Source organism: Salvelinus namaycush, chromosome 33 (genome assembly GCF_016432855.1).
Source record: "Salvelinus namaycush isolate Seneca chromosome 33, SaNama_1.0, whole genome shotgun sequence".
NCBI lineage: Eukaryota > Metazoa > Chordata > Actinopteri > Salmoniformes > Salmonidae > Salvelinus > Salvelinus namaycush.
Window position 1 is genome coordinate 17,770,155 of NC_052339.1, and position 17,086 is coordinate 17,787,240.

Here is a 17,086-nt window from a genome sequence, read left to right on the forward strand (position 1 = left end):
ACACACACACACACACACACACACACACACACACACACACACACACACACACACACACACACACACACACACACACACACACTGCATTATGTATTAGGATGAGAAAAGACACAGACAAGTGACAGACTGCGCACAGGGTCTCAGGGAGCTACAGAGAAAAATAGACAGTGAGAGACAAAGAACACAGAGTGAAAGATGAGAGAGACTGAGAAAGGTTTTCTTATTCTCTTGTTAACTATTTCATGGCTGCCATGAATTGACACAATAAGAATTTGATCTAGGGCGAAACTTTTACAGCGTGTGCAGGGAGTTAACAAGTGTACATTGTACAGCAGCCAAATATTGTCTGAAGTAGCCTACACTATACTTCAACAACATGTATTTTACAGCATCATATATTGTCCACTTAAATATTTGAGGGATAGATGTTTCTACTGTGTGTTTGCTCGTCCATCATGTTTTTGTAATGCAGTAGCTCCCTATAGGACCTGTATAATAAAAGACAAGTGTTTCTTGCGCTCCAATTACCCTGACCCTGTAGTATGCTTACTTACTTTATTGTATTCTTTGTATTTCTTATTTTTATATATTGTGTGTTTTTGTTCTACCTTGTTATCTGTTGTATTATATTGTTATTGATGACTATATTGTTGGGGTTAGAGCTATGCTTGTGCATTCGACATTAAAACTTGAAACTGAAACTTGAAACAATGCACATGCAGTAAGATTCTCCTCTTTGGCCAGCAGATGGCAGTAGTTTGCACTGCATACAGAGCGGCTGCACATGTGAAGCAGATGAGGTTCTCTATTTTATAGCCTATGGAAAGATTTAGGCCGTATCCATTTAGATTGACTATTTTCAATTAAAACAACAAGTATTTTAAAATAAATATGTGTCCACAGATACTCTACCATTGAAATAATTTGAATTGAATAATGCAGGTACAAGCTCAAGGCATACTGAATTCCACTGATCTCTTACACGGTGAAAAACAACAGCAACATTCAGTTTCCTACAAATCAACTTAACCCAAGTAACCCTGTTCATATTTTTCTCTCTTATTTTAGGGTGAGGACGGTTTCCCTGGGTTCAAGGGAGACATGGGTCTCAAAGGTGACAGGGTGAGTTGACGACTCATATGTGTAGATACTGATTCACCCATAATTGTATGTGTATGGTACACTATACACCATAGACCACAGTGATGGTACAATATCTTACCTAGTGTGTGTTGGGTTTGTTCAGGGTGAGCTTGGTGTGCTTGGGCCCCGCGGGGAGGACGGACCTGAGGGCCCCAAGGGCCGAGCAGGGCCCAACGGAGAGTCTGGCCCCATGGGTGCTGCTGGAGAGAAGGTAACATCTTCATTCACACCTTCTCTTTGTCTTGTAAGGTCAAACTGTTGTTAACAGCATATCCCTCTTTGTACTGTAAGGTGAATCTGTTGTTAGTACCATATCCCTGAAGCCTGTGGAAATACTTGAATTCATTTTGAGCTAGTACAACTGTTTACCAATACATTGTGCTCATTCAGCAAGACTTTTCTGTTGTCTTCAGGGAAAACTGGGTGTTCCAGGATTACCTGGCTACCCAGGAAGACAAGGTCCAAAGGTACGTAAACAATCACCACGGTGATGCCTGTGAGGACTTCTCTGTGTGGGGACAACTGAAATCAACAACATCCACCAATATCCAGCACATGACCCACCACACGGCTAGGAAGGAGTAACCTGATGTTAAACAGACAAGGTTGTTCACTAAACAACATCCAGGGACATTTTACCAGAGTTGGCTCATTGACAGATCTGTCTTTCAATAGGTAATAATGATCCAAGATGGCGGTACTGTAGATACTGCTTTCACACAGCATTCATATTAGAAACAGATACTAAGAAGCCATGTTGTGTCCTCAGAGACCTAGATGATGGGCAATTTGCCACCAGCATCATAACATATCCCCTAACAGGGAATACATGTCCTTCTTCTAATTCCTTACCCATCACATCCAGCAATCTGCTGTTCAGTAATCCACTGTAATATGGATTAAAAGATTACTAACATTATGCTGGAAGATTATGTGGCATTCTGTGAGATGATATCTAATAGACTGTAGGGCTAATTTATGCCTGAGAGCTGCCAAAAGTAGTATTTTTATAAAGTGAACTGTTGAAGCGATGCCATGGGCGTCTGAAAAAACGGCCACTGAGTTTAGAGATATGGCAGTTATATAGTGAGAGGTTGGTAGTCCATCAAACTCTGAATGTTTGGCCCCATCTATTTCCATTGCATTATGTTGAGCTTCAGATTGCATCATGACTTTGTGAAATGGGGCCTAGAAAACAGTATAGCTACAGCTTTGAAATGGGAGAGTAAACCATTATGTTGATGTCATGTTTGAATACTTTTACGAATACCAGGACTGAAGTACAAGGCTAAGATGATTTTGAATCCCACATACACAACAAAACACCATGATTAGAAACCAGACTGTCTTCATATTAAGTGATTGTCTGTTTTTTAACTTGTTGTCTACCCAAGTCAATGGCTTTCTTTTGTTGTTGTTTGGTGTCTGTTCCATGTTCGCCCTCCTCTGATCTGTTAAATTAGATGTTTTCACAAAGGATCTTTACAAACCCATCATGATTTTTGAAGTCTTCGCAGACAAAGGAAGTGTGTGTGTGTGTGTGTGTGCATGCATGCGTGTGTCTTGTCACATTGTCGTATAATATTTCCTGTTCTCCATACGCGGCGTGTTTCTAGCGTATTATTCTGATAGTGATGAGCTTGTGATTGTTCAGCTGAGGAGTATTCTCTCCTCTGTGTCGTCTGTTTTCCCACGGCACAGTGCTGGGTACAGAGTCCATGTCTGATGCAGCTCTCTGTCTCTCACGTAATAATAGAGGTTGACAGTCAACAACAACAAGTCAAAGCAAAACCTTCTGAAACCAGTACTTATTAACATGGATATCCTGATTTCTCTCCTTCCTGCCTTGTTGATCCGCAGGGTTCCAGCGGCTTCCCGGGCTTCCCAGGGGCCAACGGAGAGAAAGGAGCCAGGGTAAGATAAATAGTCCCGTCCCTGTTTCTGTATGGAACTCACACACACTGCATCATAACACTACACAAAGGACATTGATTCCCATTACAAAAGCATTTGTGTGATGAGTTTGCATAAAATACAACCTCCAAGAATCAATGTGGAAGAGAAGAAAAAGATGCTGAAACTATTGTTTGTTCTCAGTGACTCCCATTCCCCTCGCAGCCTTGAATAGAACATCATGTTCACCTAGAGTTTTTTACACAGACCTGGAGAGTAACTTTGAAAACAACTTACTGAGGAAGTTTAGGATGGATTGACCTTGAGTTGGTTTCTGTTTAAATAAATGTCTTCTTCTCTGTTCTTCAAAAGGGCGTGGCGGGCAAACCCGGTCCAAGGGGGCAAAGAGGTCCAACGGTATGTTCTCCTCCATTTTACCACATAGCACTGAGAATGAATTAAAGATTTATTTAGTTAATGAATGAATACATTTGTATTTGTGTGTCTTAACTCTTGTCACATGTATGAGACTGCGGTACTGTACTGGACTGGACTGTATAGTCTTACCTGATCTTGGATCAGTCCGTGTTCTGAGCTGTGTGTCTGTCATCTCCGGTCTCCCAGGGTCCACGAGGGGGTCGGGGTGCTAGAGGTCCTACAGGCAAGCCAGGCCCTAAGGTAACTACCCTCTCCATCTTTTCTTATTCCATTTTTTATTTCACCTTTATTTTAGCAGGGAGTCCCATTGAGACCAATGTCCCTTTTACTGCAAATACACACATTACAAATACCACATAATATAAATATGTAAGATTACAAAACAACACACTCTAGAAAAACAATCACATTCCTCAGCAAAGAGGTCTCAAAGACAAGTCCCACTTGACAACTCATAGAAAGACCTTACACCATAGGGGTAATGACATTGGTAATCCACATGTAGCGGTGTAACTGCTAATACCTCTAAGCATGATGTGTGATCACTGTGTTGTCTGGTAGCAGTAGAACATCTGATGCTGATTTTCTGTCTGTTGTGTTTTGCAGGGCACGGCGGGCAATGATGGTCCACCTGGCCCGCCTGGCGAGAGAGTAAGTCCCATCAGCCACCGCTTCCGACGGGGAGGGGTTATGGGCCGGGGTATGGGGCTGACCCATGGACAATGAAATGGGAAATGGCTTGGAGTAAGAAGCAGTTAAGCAGTTAACGATGACTGCCTGTCTGACATAGTGGTGGGGTTGGAGTAAAGAGTGGGAGGCCTGACCTGGACTGGTGGTGATAACCACAGGAAGAAAGGAAGCATTTATTGATTAATGATCGCTAGGTGGTCACTGTTGGAGGCAAGGGCCAATCTGGGTACTCTTTTTTTTGTGGTTTTGCTGTAGTTGTTCCATATCTCTATCCCTCTCTCTCTATTTATCTACATATCTGTCCCTCTCTCGTCACTCACGGCCAGCCACACAGCCACACCCAACCAGCCACACCCAACCACACTAAGCCATGCCCAGCCACTCCCGACCACACCAAAGCACACCAAGCCATGCCCACTCAGCCACATCAGGCAGCTGTATCGTCTCTGAGGCTAACAGAACTTATGGTTGTCCGGGCAGATGTTCTGCCCTCACTATAATGGGAGTGTCTCATTGCTGAGACTCAAAGACTGTCTTCACTCTTCCATTGTCTGATTACCGTTCTGTTTATTCCAGGGACCTCAAGGACCCCAGGGCCCCGTCGGGTTCTCAGGACCAAAGGGCCCCCCTGTAAGTATCCTCTCACCAGCACCATAGTCATATTTCTGAGGTGACCCTCTCCTGCAGTCAACTGACCAGTGACCTCACACGTGGATTGTTATTTCTAGTTTTTAGAATGTCATAATTGATAAACATTATTCTTTTTTAAATGTAGAAAATCTAGTGTTTGTACAGTATGCCAAACAGGTTTGTTATATTTCAGTCTTCTGTTGTATATAAAGTGTAATATTGGGATGCACACTCAACATTTAATATATTTCAACTCTGACATGGTACAGGTGTCTTCTTTCTTTAAGCCCATAACCATGTGTGTGAGGTGTATACTTTTGCTTCAAAGTAGATTTGTTTAAGACTACCAAGAATCACTCTGTATGACTCTGATTTAGCCCACTGCGGTAATTAAAGGAAAGCAATTTGGAATGCAATAGTGTGGGCTATGTATTTGGCTGTATCACTGATTGGGTGTAGTAATCATTACTGTTATTGAAGCAGAACCCTGTTTTTCAACATCCTATAGCCAGAAGACAAGTGTTCATTTCCTCTTATTGATTAGAGTTTGATTTAACCTTTGCCGATAGTTCTGTTTCCTCTTTGCAGGCCATTATTTTGTAGGAAGGTAGGAAGGCTAGTGTGTTCTTATAGTTTAAAAAGACTTCCACTCTGATATATGTCCATGTATTTGTCATTGAACAATAAAACAGATTACTTTTGGTCAATCCACCACAATTACTATGAGAATCTACTGTTAGATGTGTGCAAGGTTTCCCCCTCGTTCGTGTAGTTGTCATTGATAGAGTCTACGTTCTCTGTGTCATTCCTAGGGACCACCTGGAAAGGATGGGCTGCCCGGCCACCCTGGTCAGCGAGGAGAGACGGTGAGTGTTCCTGACCGCGCCCCTCGTTAGAGCTGTCACACACCTGGGCACACCGGGCCAGTCGGCTTGGACAGACAATTCCTGCCAGGTGTGGAAACATAAGACTGCCCCTGCTCTCTCGGGGTGGGAAACACTCCGAATAGTCTAATTTTTCACACCTGGACGGATTTGTCTCCTCAAGTCTGCATGCTTTTATAGCACCAAGAAGCCCGAGTGTTGGACAGCTCACTCTTGTCTTAGACACACAGACAGGCCTTCTTCTCTGGTTTACCTGATATATTTAGTGAGAGAGAGAGTGACTTGAACTGAATCTCCCTGGTCTGGTTCTCTCTCTCTCCCTGTCTCTCTCTTTCTCTTTCTCTCTCTCCCTGTCTCGCTCTCTTTCTGTCTCTCTCTGTCTCTCTGTGTCTCTCTGTCTCTCTCTGTCGCTCTGTCTCACTCTCTCTCTCTGTCTCTCTCTGTCTCTCTCTTTCTCTCTCTCTCTCCCTCTCTTTGTCTCTCTGTCTCTCTCTCTGTCTTTCTTTGTCGCTGTCTCTCTGTCTCTCTCTTTCTCTCTGTACCTTTCTCTGTCTCTCTCTGGGCCAGAGCCTTCAGTAGGATGTCTTTATGTAATGTTGAAGAGAGAGACAGACATACTGTATCTGATGGAGCGAAACACATCCTGAGCTCAGAGACTAGACTACCCCTGAGTCCCTGACACACACTCAGACACAAGGCTGTCTAAATGCAGCCAGAGGGTCTAGTCTGTCTATCTTCCCAGGCCATTGGGGGAAATGGTAAATACCGCCAGACAGCCAGTCTATCTGATCACTCATCTGTGTTGCAGGCCTTAAATGGACTAAGTTACAGTTGAATAGACTGAATCTGTATTTTAACAAACATTAGATAATATCAGCATGGAACACAGGAAGGAATTACCCTAACATGATAAACCCAGCAGGAATAATGCACTAAGCCTCATCTCTCTGCATATCCTACCAGTTTTAGTGAGTTTATTCAGCAAGATCTGCATTCATCCCTCCTCAATCCGATTATCCTCACAGGGCACTAAAAGATGCTAAAAGCTCCACGGAGCAGGGAGCATCCCCGATCGTTCAAGTTTTCTTCTCCATTTGTTCCCCTTCTAAGTGACACATTAGCTGGGGGACTGCCCCCCCCCCCCCCCCCTCTGGCTCCTCTTGAAATGACATCGATAAGTATCTTCATTAAGATGTTTACACCACTGGATTTATTACCTGGTAAACAGGCTGAGGGAGCGGCCAATAGCAGAATTGATCATAGTAATAAAATGTTCTAAGCCCTAGGCAGTGGGCACGGATCCATCCACACAGCATAGCAGAGTCTGACGAAGCGTTCAGTGCATATAAAGATCTCTTATTCAGGCCAGGTTGTAAAAAAGCTGTCTGAATCTTTTCCAAACAATACCCAATCATGAATCACTCTGCCACAAGATAATGAGTCCATGAGAAGTCATCAAACATTTGACTTATGAATGAGCTACAGCTGAAAAGGTTTTGCATAAAAAATATCCTAACAATAGAATACCACTGGCTAGACTACAGCACGTTTCTATTCCCAGAACAAGTGTAGCTACTCCAATATACATTAAAAGTGACATGACTGGCGTCAGCTATCTGTGATTCTTTGTTGCATTTTTGTGTGGCGTAATCAATGTATCTCCCTTGAGTCCCTTCCTCCCTTTTATGTTTGATGTCTGTAGGTTGTTTCATGTAGCTCTATGGTCATTGAATCTGCTGTTACAGTGTCCACTCAGTCAGTCTGTGATGTCTGGAGTTGGCATCATAGGCATGAATGCAACAACAGATGCATTCATGTAGAACTCGCTTCATTCGAGGGAAATCGATGAAGTTTTTCACACCGTCTTTCATCTGATCGGAATGAAAAAGACAGCTGATGGATTTCACACCTGACTCCATTACTGTGCTTGATGTCTGACCGATTAGCATCAAGTCCACTTCAGTTATTGAGATCATAGTTTAAGATCTATCTCCTTTTTGGAGACTCAGATGAAATCCTTACTGTGACAGGAGTTGGTGATCTCATTGGTATTGTCCTGTATCTTGAGAATAATACTTTCTTAGCCGGTTTCCTAGGCACAGATTTAGCCTAGTTCTGGACTAATAAACATGCTCGATGGAGAATCTCTATTGAAATAGCTTTTTAGTCCAGGATTAGGTTTATTATGTGTAACTGCTTCCTGGTGTCTGTGTTTAGTCTGCTTTCTTCTCTTCTGCCACCTAACCTTGTTATTGCAGCAATGATCCCTGGGTGAAAGGTCATCACCTTTGACCTTGTGGTCATGTGATACTTTATCTTGCCACTTGGTGGTGAGGTGGTAAGTCAGTGGAATACATCTCTATGATAAATATCTACTACTAAATGTAGCATTTATTTACATGGCCATCTAAAGTTACATCCTAAACATGAGAACATGGAAATAAACAAATACAAAACAATAAACAAATGGAGCACAACATAAACTATATCATTGTATATTTCCATAATTCATGTGTTTTCATGTACCATGCACACAGTAATGAACCAGTCGAATGCAACCATAGAGTGCCTCTACTTTAGGATCCATTACAAAGAGACATGGTGCATTCAAGACAACTGGGAATGAGCGCCGACTGGGACAAATCTTACATGGTCATCCAACTCGAATTTACGCGTCGGAAACTCAGGCATCAACCTAGAGCTCCGACTTCTCCGACCTGATGATCACTGACGTCACGATTTTTCCCAGTCGGAGCTTGTTTTTCCCTGAGTTCCCAGTTGTCTTTAACACACCATCATCATCCACTAACACTCGTCAACATAATACATTCAGTGGTTGCCTTGTCGATTGGGACACTGACAACACTGACTCCACTATGTCCATCGACTCAAATCATAATTTGTGGAAGGATGACATCAATAGCAAGATTGGAGGACGTGATTACATTGATTGAGATCCAGTTGGTTTGGAAGACTTTTCAATGTGATTGATATGTTGTTCGTGTCCACAGGGATTCCAAGGAAAGACAGGTCCACCCGGCCCAGGGGGAGTTGTTGGTCCTCAGGTAAGGAACTATCATGGAACTAAATGTACGAAGAACATCCTTAGACATTAAACATCTCATCTCATCCACTACCAAATGTGATACAGTATCTTAGTAGTCTGTGACATAATTGAATTATCCAAGGATCTGTTATGGTAGAGTTTGTCTCATGCAGAGTTTGTCTCTTGCCTCTACCCATAAGCCCACAACATATTTATTTTCTTCAATTCCTAACAGGGTCCCACAGGAGAGACTGGTCCCATCGGTGAGAGAGGCCACCCTGGACCCCCAGGTCCACCCGGAGAGCAGGGTCTTCCTGGCTCTGCTGGCAAAGAGGGAGCCAAGGTACGCGCCCCTAAAGACCCACCTCACTGGAGTAAACTCATAACTCGACAGCCCAACAGTTGTTAACTCTAGTGCCCTGACCATTATGCCTAGTCCTGGACTAAAACATGCTCAACGAAGAATCTCCACTGAACACATTTTTTCGGTCCAGGATGTATATGGGAAAGTACTGTTTTGTCAGGCACCTGGTGAAGTCAGCAGAGGGTTGTGGAGGGGTTGAATTCCCATGCATCCCAATGGGCAATACAGTGTCCACTAAGGATCTAAACAGGAGTCATATTGGGGGAGGGATGGGCTTATTCAAAACAGAGCCTTAACTCCCAGGTACATCCCAAATGGCACACTTTTCCCTATGTACTGTGTACTACTTTTGATCAGGGCTTCGGAAAAGAGTAGTGCACTAGAAAGGGAATAGGATACCATTTGGAATGTACCCCCAGATAGTCCCACGGCCACCCAGCCAGCCCCTCTGTCTCCTTCTTTCATTTAACCTCCTCCCCCGAAGGAGACAGTTTAATCAACTCCATCGGCTAACTCCAACCCTCCTGCCACTCAGGCTCTATAGCTTCCCAGCACCAGCAGGTCCGACGCATCAGTAATACTGCTGGGACACTCCAGAGGGAGGGAGGGCTTGGGAGGGAGAGGGCTTGGCAGAGGAGGTTAAATCCTCTTAAACCTTAGCGAGCCACCTCTCTCTCTCTCTCCCTCTCTCTCTCTCTCTCTCTCTCTCTCTCTCTCTCTCTCTCTCTCTCTCTCTATCTCTCTCTCTCTCTCTATCTCTCTCTCCCCCAGCTAGCAGATAAACCAACTTCAGCCCAACAATACAAAAACAGTCCAAAAAACGAGACCACTGCCCATCATGCTACTACCCATTTATGCTGTCTCATTGTAATGGCTCTGATTGGTCTGTCATGGGGATAGCAGAGGGGACTTATAATTGTAACCCGTGGACACAGCCCAGCAGCCTGATATGACTGCTGCTGTTGTTGGCTGCGTTTGTTTTTGTTTATGTTTACTGTCCCTCAGCTCGTTGTCCTCTAGGGCTGCGTTATTATAGCTCTCGGCTAATTGTTTTCAATCAGTTTTGCATTTGAAGGGATGCAGAATGGGGCAACCATTATTCAGGAGACCTGAGCTTTTTGATGTTCATAGCGTAGTTCATTATCAGAATAAGATGAAGGTTCTGTGATAACTAATGCATCAGCTCAAATACAGACTTAGAACAACGTTTGAAATACGGTAATGACGGCATCCAGAAAAGTCCTTCTGTCATCCTGATGTCAAAGGGAAATGTCAGAATACAACGTTTAGTTTGAGTCTGACTCTTCTTTCACCGGATAACATTAGCTATAGCATGGGAGTGAAATGAACAGGGTAGAAATGAGATTAAAAAGAGGGAAATTGAGGGTAGCATATAACACGGTGCAACTGGATCCTTCTCACTCTGTCCTCTGCTGTGTGTCTGTAGGGAGACCCCGGTCCCCAAGGAGCCTCAGGTAAAGACGGTCCCGCTGGTCTACGAGGATTCCCAGGAGAGAGAGGTCTTCCCGGCACGTCGGTAAGAAACACATCAGCTGCAACACGACTCCGTCCGTTACAGGTTCCCTCTATATTCACTGACAGAGAATGACGGACCACCCCCTCTCCACCCACCACCCCTGACAAATGAACCAGCGCCTATACACTAGAGGGGGATGTCACCAAGCCACCACGGCAGGGAAACTCAAAGAGACGTGTTACAAATGAACAGATCTACATCCCCCTGAATATGCCTCACACCAACCGAGCACTCAGTTTTAACCTCTGCTAAAGTAGCAGAGGAGAGATGTAGTTTACTTGAGCTCTGGGTCACTTTACAAAACCCCTGATTCAACCCAAAGACGCCGGTTACATCCCAAATGGCACCCTTTTCCCTATAGGCCCTAGTTAAAAGTAGTGCACTAAATGTGGAATAAGGTATCATTTAGGATGCACCCAGCTACTGGGAGCGTTTTCTTCCGCAACCACATTTGGGGGGAAAGTGATTTGTTTTGTTGTATGCATTATTTACTAAATGAATTATTAAAGGAGGAGCGTTAGCGATTAGGCTGGGGGAATGAAAGGCGGTATAGGGCCATTGTTCCAGACTAAGTCAAGGTCAGTCTCAGCAGGCAAGCAGCTACTCCTGATTGTTTTCTAGTGGTGTAATGTACTCTCTCACTGCAACACCCCAAGACTCATTACTAATACCACCATGTGTGCTGCAGGGCTGTTAGGGAGCCAGTCACACATACACACACACACACACTGGAGTGTACACACACATACACGCACACACACATACACGCACACACAGATGTTTATTTCAGCAGTTATGTTTTACTGCGCTTTTGATGGGAAAGTGCCTGAGGGGGAAATATGGCTTAATAAATACCCACCTTTTCTCCCATTCAGATCAATGGTGACTGACTCCCCAAGGTGTCACTTCACAGTATCCCTCCAATCTCTGTCTGGGACAGGAGCAATACCATTCAATACTGACAGACTGACAGACTGACAGACTGACTGGCAGACTGACAGACTGACTGACTTATGGGGACCTCAAACCCTGTCTTTCAGGCTGTGTGCTTCTTTTGACACATCTCTCTAACCATCCATCTCTCTTCTTCACCTTCCTTCCAGGGTCCAGCTGGTTTGAAGGGAGGAGAAGGACCTCAGGGACCCTCTGGCCCCGTGGTAAGTATCTCCCTGTCACCTACCATCACCTACCTGCCTGTCTGTTGTTAATGTGAAGGGGATGTTGTTCAAATTTCAGGGGGTCTTCAGATAACAGGGTTATTGGGGGGATATTCCCCCTACCACTGTCAATGATAGAACTGCAACACAGTGCGTTAGCTTAGCTGTTCTTATCATATTGTTTTGGTTATATCGGAGGCAGATATTAGTCTAGGATCAATATTCAGCTTGTCACACAACAGGATGCATTGCAGATCCTTGATCCTATCTAGGCTTTTCTATAATGCAGCGTTCTATATGATCCTGCAATAATGACTCCCAACAGTAGATGGCAGTTTGATTCCTTTGAAGAACAGACGACAGGATCCCACACATTTCCAATGATAACTTTTAGATTCCGGTTTTGTAATTGCTTTCTCTTGACATCTTGACATAGGTGCTTGGTTGGTTTAAGGTGACAGACTCAAAGTTGGAGTGTCTTCAAAACTTTTTAGGACTAAAATGTCAATATTCAGATTTCTCTCTCTAGAGCACTAGATGAGTATTGTCCAAGTGTAATTGCTATTTAAATGGCTTGACAGCGGGCTGAAAGTTTAGACAGGACATGTGAGGTGTCTGAATTTGGCATTGTGAGAAAAATATGATTTGCATACTAATATGAACTTAATTCAAAATAACATATTGCTATATTGCAATGATTCCAATGCATAGCCTTCTTCTGGAAGCAAGTGTTTGTGTGACTTTGCAATCTCTTAGCTCCACACACCACACACCAGCTAGAAATTCATCATGTGAGTGGTCATGCGGGAAGTAGAATTGAGATTGTGGTTGTTTGCTGCCAGCCCGTCTGCAATCCAATCCAATCCGCTCTACTCTGCTCCCGGCCTGTGAGGTGAATGGGAGCGTGTTGCGGGTAGCCTACCGTGTCCATTCTATACTGACTCATCACGTTGTCTGACCGCACAGACATTCCCACCACATGCCATGTGTCACGATTCAGAGGAGACCTCACAACCTGCCACTGCCAGACACACATGGGGTGTGTCCTAACACTCTACAACATCTCCCGGCCTGCCATGGACTGCCACTGCTGAGCTAGACAGCCAGTCAGATAGGATGTGTCCCAATTATCTGAAATACCTCCATCTCCGTGCCAACCTGCCACTGCCGCCACTGAGCTACACACAGCCAGTCAGACAGGATGTGTCCCAACACTCTACAACACATCCCTCACCTTCCCAACCTGCCACCGTAGTGCCACCGCTGAGCTACACAGGATGTGTCCCAACTCTCTACTGCAGTCTACAACTCTCTCCTTGTTTCCTTCCCTTCATAACCTGATTTGAGAGGACATTGAAGGTATCAACAATCTAATAGATGCACAGGCTATCCATACTTCTCCCCTTTTAATAATAAACGAAGGAATGGAGACAAGAAATACAAGGTATTTAAGTTTATAGGGACACACCCCAAGTCATTAGTGTTGTTGGGACACAACCCTATCCATTAACACTAGCTGAGCTCCAGACGACACCAACAGCCTACCTCCCTGTAAAAACATTAGGTTTCTATGTGCCAGGCAGAGGCAGCATGTGAAGAGAAGAGCCCTGAAGACCTCTGGAGTCAGTCCCGCACTCAGTAGTCAGATCACTCCTCTGGGCTAGATTAAGACTGCCTGCAAGCCTGCTCCCTTCCTCCCTCCCTCCCTTCCTTTCTCATCTCTGATAATGTCTCCTGTCTGAGCCCTGCTGCTCTGTTCTGCTCCGAGAAGAGAGGCTAGCTAATGGTAATGGTTCCAAAACAAGAAGAGCAATGGCTGTAAGTGGCTAATAGCGAACACCCCTCCTGAAATAACCTGGGTTATGTTGTTGTTTTTGCTTTCGAGGAGTATCTCTTGTATTTTATACTAAATGGATAATAGAGTACTTGTGAGAAAAAAACATTCTATTTTCCAAGTAGAACCCATTAACGTTGGACCAGTGTAGTTCTTAGACACATATTCCTAATGGAGAATCCTGTGATTCATTATTGCTTTGTAATGTAGATGGAATGATTTAATGAATCATATTATGTATGATTTCACCCCCACATGAACTCTGAACTCTGAATGAGCATCTTCCCTCGATCTCTCTCTTTAAAGTGTGTTCAACCCCATTCTCTCGCAGGGCTCCCCTGGTGAGAGAGGTGCTGCTGGACCTGCCGGCCCTATCGGTTTATCTGGTAGAACTGGTCCTCAGGGGCCCCCAGGACCTGCTGGAGAGAAGGGAGGGCCTGGTGAGAAAGGTCCCCAAGGACCAGCTGGTCGGGACGGAGTCCAAGGTCCAGTGGGTCTGCCTGGCCCCGCCGGACCTCAGGGTCCACCCGGAGAGGACGGTGACAAGGTTAGTACCCTACCCTCCCCATCTGGTTTGGCCCAGTCCAGACCAGTCCAGACCAGACCCAGGACCTCTCCAAGGACCGCTCTCTCTCGCTCTCTCTCTACTTTTTCTATCGACTCTCTCTCTCTTTCTTTCTCTCTACTTTTTCTATCGACTCTCTCTCTCTCTCTCTCGCCCTCACTATTTACCCTAAATCTGGGCCAAATGTTTTGAGTAAAACAGATCGCTTATCAATCTTCATCAGCGGTTTCACATGAATCATACACGGACCATCTGCACTGTAAATACATCTCTACTCTCTCTCTTTTTCTCTCTCTCTCTCGCTCTGTACTCTTTTTCTCTCTCTCGACTTTCTCTCTCTTTATCTGTTTCTCTACTCTCTCTTTCTCTCCTTCTCTCTCTCTCTCTCCTTCTTTCTTTCTCTCCTTCTCTCTCTCTCTCTTCTTTCTTTCTCTCTCTCTCTCTCTCTGGCTGCGTATCCATCATCATAACCAATCATCAAACTAAATGTAATTAGAAGAGATATAAAAGGGAAGAACTGTCTCTGTTTTATCTGCAGCTATAATTTCTTCCCAGAAGGTTACGATCCAGCCCATCTATTGAGCTGCCAAACATATGTCACAGTAGAGCTTTAAATGGACTTGTCCACTAATCTCCAACACCATCTATCACTTGTATTTAAAATCGCATGTATCCTTCCCACACACAAATTGAATCCAAATTTCGACTGATTTCTGCATCTTTGCTCTAGTGATTTTGACTGTAGGTAATTAACTCATTTGCCAATGCTCTGACAGTTTGTTTTGTAAGTGTTTAGATTTTCTGTACAAGGTTGGCATTTCAAAGTAGATGTTATTGTAGAAATGTCAGATACAAGGGACGTGTGTCCTCCTGTGTGATGCGTGTGTCCTATGTGTGTGTATCCTGTGTGTGATGTGTGTCCTGTGTGTCCCAGGGAGAGGTTGGAGAGCCAGGTCAGAAGGGAAGCAAAGCAGACAAGGGTGAACAGGGTCCTCCTGGGCCAGCTGGTCTCCAGGGTCCCATCGGTAACCCAGGACCTGCAGTGAGTATCTCTGTCTCTGTCCAGCCTTGGACCCAGCTTGGGGAGACACTCAGCTACAGTATACATGCTATCTTCATTCAAATTCCTTTGCAGTCGGTTTAGCTGTGCTGTTAGCTACATACATCCAGTGTATTGCTGTACTGTGCTGTTAGCTACATGCTGTACATCCAGTGTATTGCTTTGCTCCGTCGGTGTGTTAACATGGTTACTGTGTCCTCAGGGAGGTGATGGAGAGCCCGGTCCCAGGGGTCAGCAGGGGATGTTCGGACAGAAGGGAGACGAAGGATCCAGAGGTTTCCCCGGGCCCCCTGGTCCCATTGGTCTGCAGGTGGGTGGGGAACCTCAAACACACCCTGAAACACTAGCATCACCTGTACTCCAGGGACAAACGTTCACGCACAAACACATATTGTATAGGCTTTGCACAAAGTAACCCCCCTGAAACACACACACCCTCAATCCCCCCCCCCCCCCCCCCCCCCCACACACACACACACACACACACACACACACACACACACACACACACACACACACACACACACACACACACACACACACACACACACACACACACACACACACACACAAACATACTTAACCATGGCTCCCACTGGTATTGATACAAACTATTTGATGCATCCATTCTCTCTGTGAGTCTTAGGGTGCATTCATAAATTCAGTCTGGAGTGTCAGAGTGCACTCTGGGTTGTTCGTAAATTCAGAGCATTGTCAGATTGTCCGTTCGTAAATTCAGAGCGTTTTGCCCTCAGAGCATTCAGAGCGCACAATGGACACTCTGGGTAATGAGTAGGGTTGATCCGAGTGCTCTGACCTCACAAAGCATTTCAATACAAAAGGATTTCTATTTGGTCTTGAATGGTGGTATTTTAATTTAGGTGGATTAAAGGGCCAGTTGCCAACAAATGGGACTCTGGGTCAGCACAGATGTCAGAAGACAATGCACTGTCTTCTGACTGACAGTCTGTTTGTAATGAAATGCCAGAGGTAAATGATCAGTTTTGTATAGTTTGGTTTAGTTTCCCCACACTAGATGTTTTAGTAACTAAAGAGCATAGAGATGATTCCTATTGTTTTATATTATGTAAAATGTGAAAAAATATATACTAAGTTGGTTTGTGTTAAATATAAAGGTAATGTGGTTGATGTGTATAGTAAAGCAGTGATATGGTCAGGTGTTCTCCTGAGTTTCTATCTACCTCATCAAAGTAAGGGAATCATCAACGTAGGAAATCATCAACATAAGGGAATCATCAACGTAAGGGAATCATCAACGTAAGGGAATCATCAACGTAAGGGAATCGTCAACGTAAGGGAATCATCAACGTAAGGGAATCATCAACGTAAGGGAATCATCATCGTAAGGGAATCATCAACGTAAGGGAATCGTCAACGTAAGGGAATCATCAACGTAAGGGAATCATCATCGTAAGGGAATCATCAACGTAAGGGAATCATCAACGTAAGGGAATCATCAACGTAAGGGAGTCCGTGGTACAGTACAGTGACTGTCTTTATGAGCAAAATGAATTAGCTGTTCATTAAACCCAGGTCATTGTCTTGATGGAATTATACAGACTATACCCGCTAGTCTCAAGTTTCAATCTTCCTGGCTATTCAATTCAATTAACTTTTAATTGAGCGTAATTCACTTCCATGGCTATTTCATTAATTGCGTGGACTGACCTCTTCCAATAGGCAGTAGGCCATTGAACACACTCTCCTCTTTCCACTCTGTGGTGCATAATCAGTGTTCCTGTTAACGATCTCTGACTCAGGAGACCACCGTTCTGATGAGATTTCCACTCCAGGGGGACAAATCAGCATGCAGAGACACACACA

The 17,086-nt window shown here is 44.4% G+C and overlaps 1 protein-coding gene across 1 annotated transcript in view; it reads left to right on the forward strand.

Annotated features, from left to right (window-relative positions):
* col11a1a (collagen, type XI, alpha 1a) overlaps positions 1-17,086 on the forward strand; it is an 88,761-nt gene that overhangs the window by 55,159 nt on the left and 16,516 nt on the right. Inside the window, exons 30-45 of the mRNA XM_038972671.1 lie at positions 1,069-1,122; positions 1,247-1,354; positions 1,557-1,610; positions 3,004-3,057; positions 3,409-3,453; positions 3,661-3,714; positions 4,081-4,125; positions 4,741-4,794; positions 5,607-5,660; positions 8,690-8,743; positions 8,960-9,067; positions 10,536-10,625; positions 11,729-11,782; positions 13,948-14,163; positions 15,116-15,223; positions 15,444-15,551. Of these exons, the coding sequence (XP_038828599.1) occupies positions 1,069-1,122; positions 1,247-1,354; positions 1,557-1,610; positions 3,004-3,057; positions 3,409-3,453; positions 3,661-3,714; positions 4,081-4,125; positions 4,741-4,794; positions 5,607-5,660; positions 8,690-8,743; positions 8,960-9,067; positions 10,536-10,625; positions 11,729-11,782; positions 13,948-14,163; positions 15,116-15,223; positions 15,444-15,551 (1,260 nt within the window). The remainder of the gene's footprint in view (positions 1-1,068; positions 1,123-1,246; positions 1,355-1,556; positions 1,611-3,003; positions 3,058-3,408; positions 3,454-3,660; positions 3,715-4,080; positions 4,126-4,740; positions 4,795-5,606; positions 5,661-8,689; positions 8,744-8,959; positions 9,068-10,535; positions 10,626-11,728; positions 11,783-13,947; positions 14,164-15,115; positions 15,224-15,443; positions 15,552-17,086) is intronic.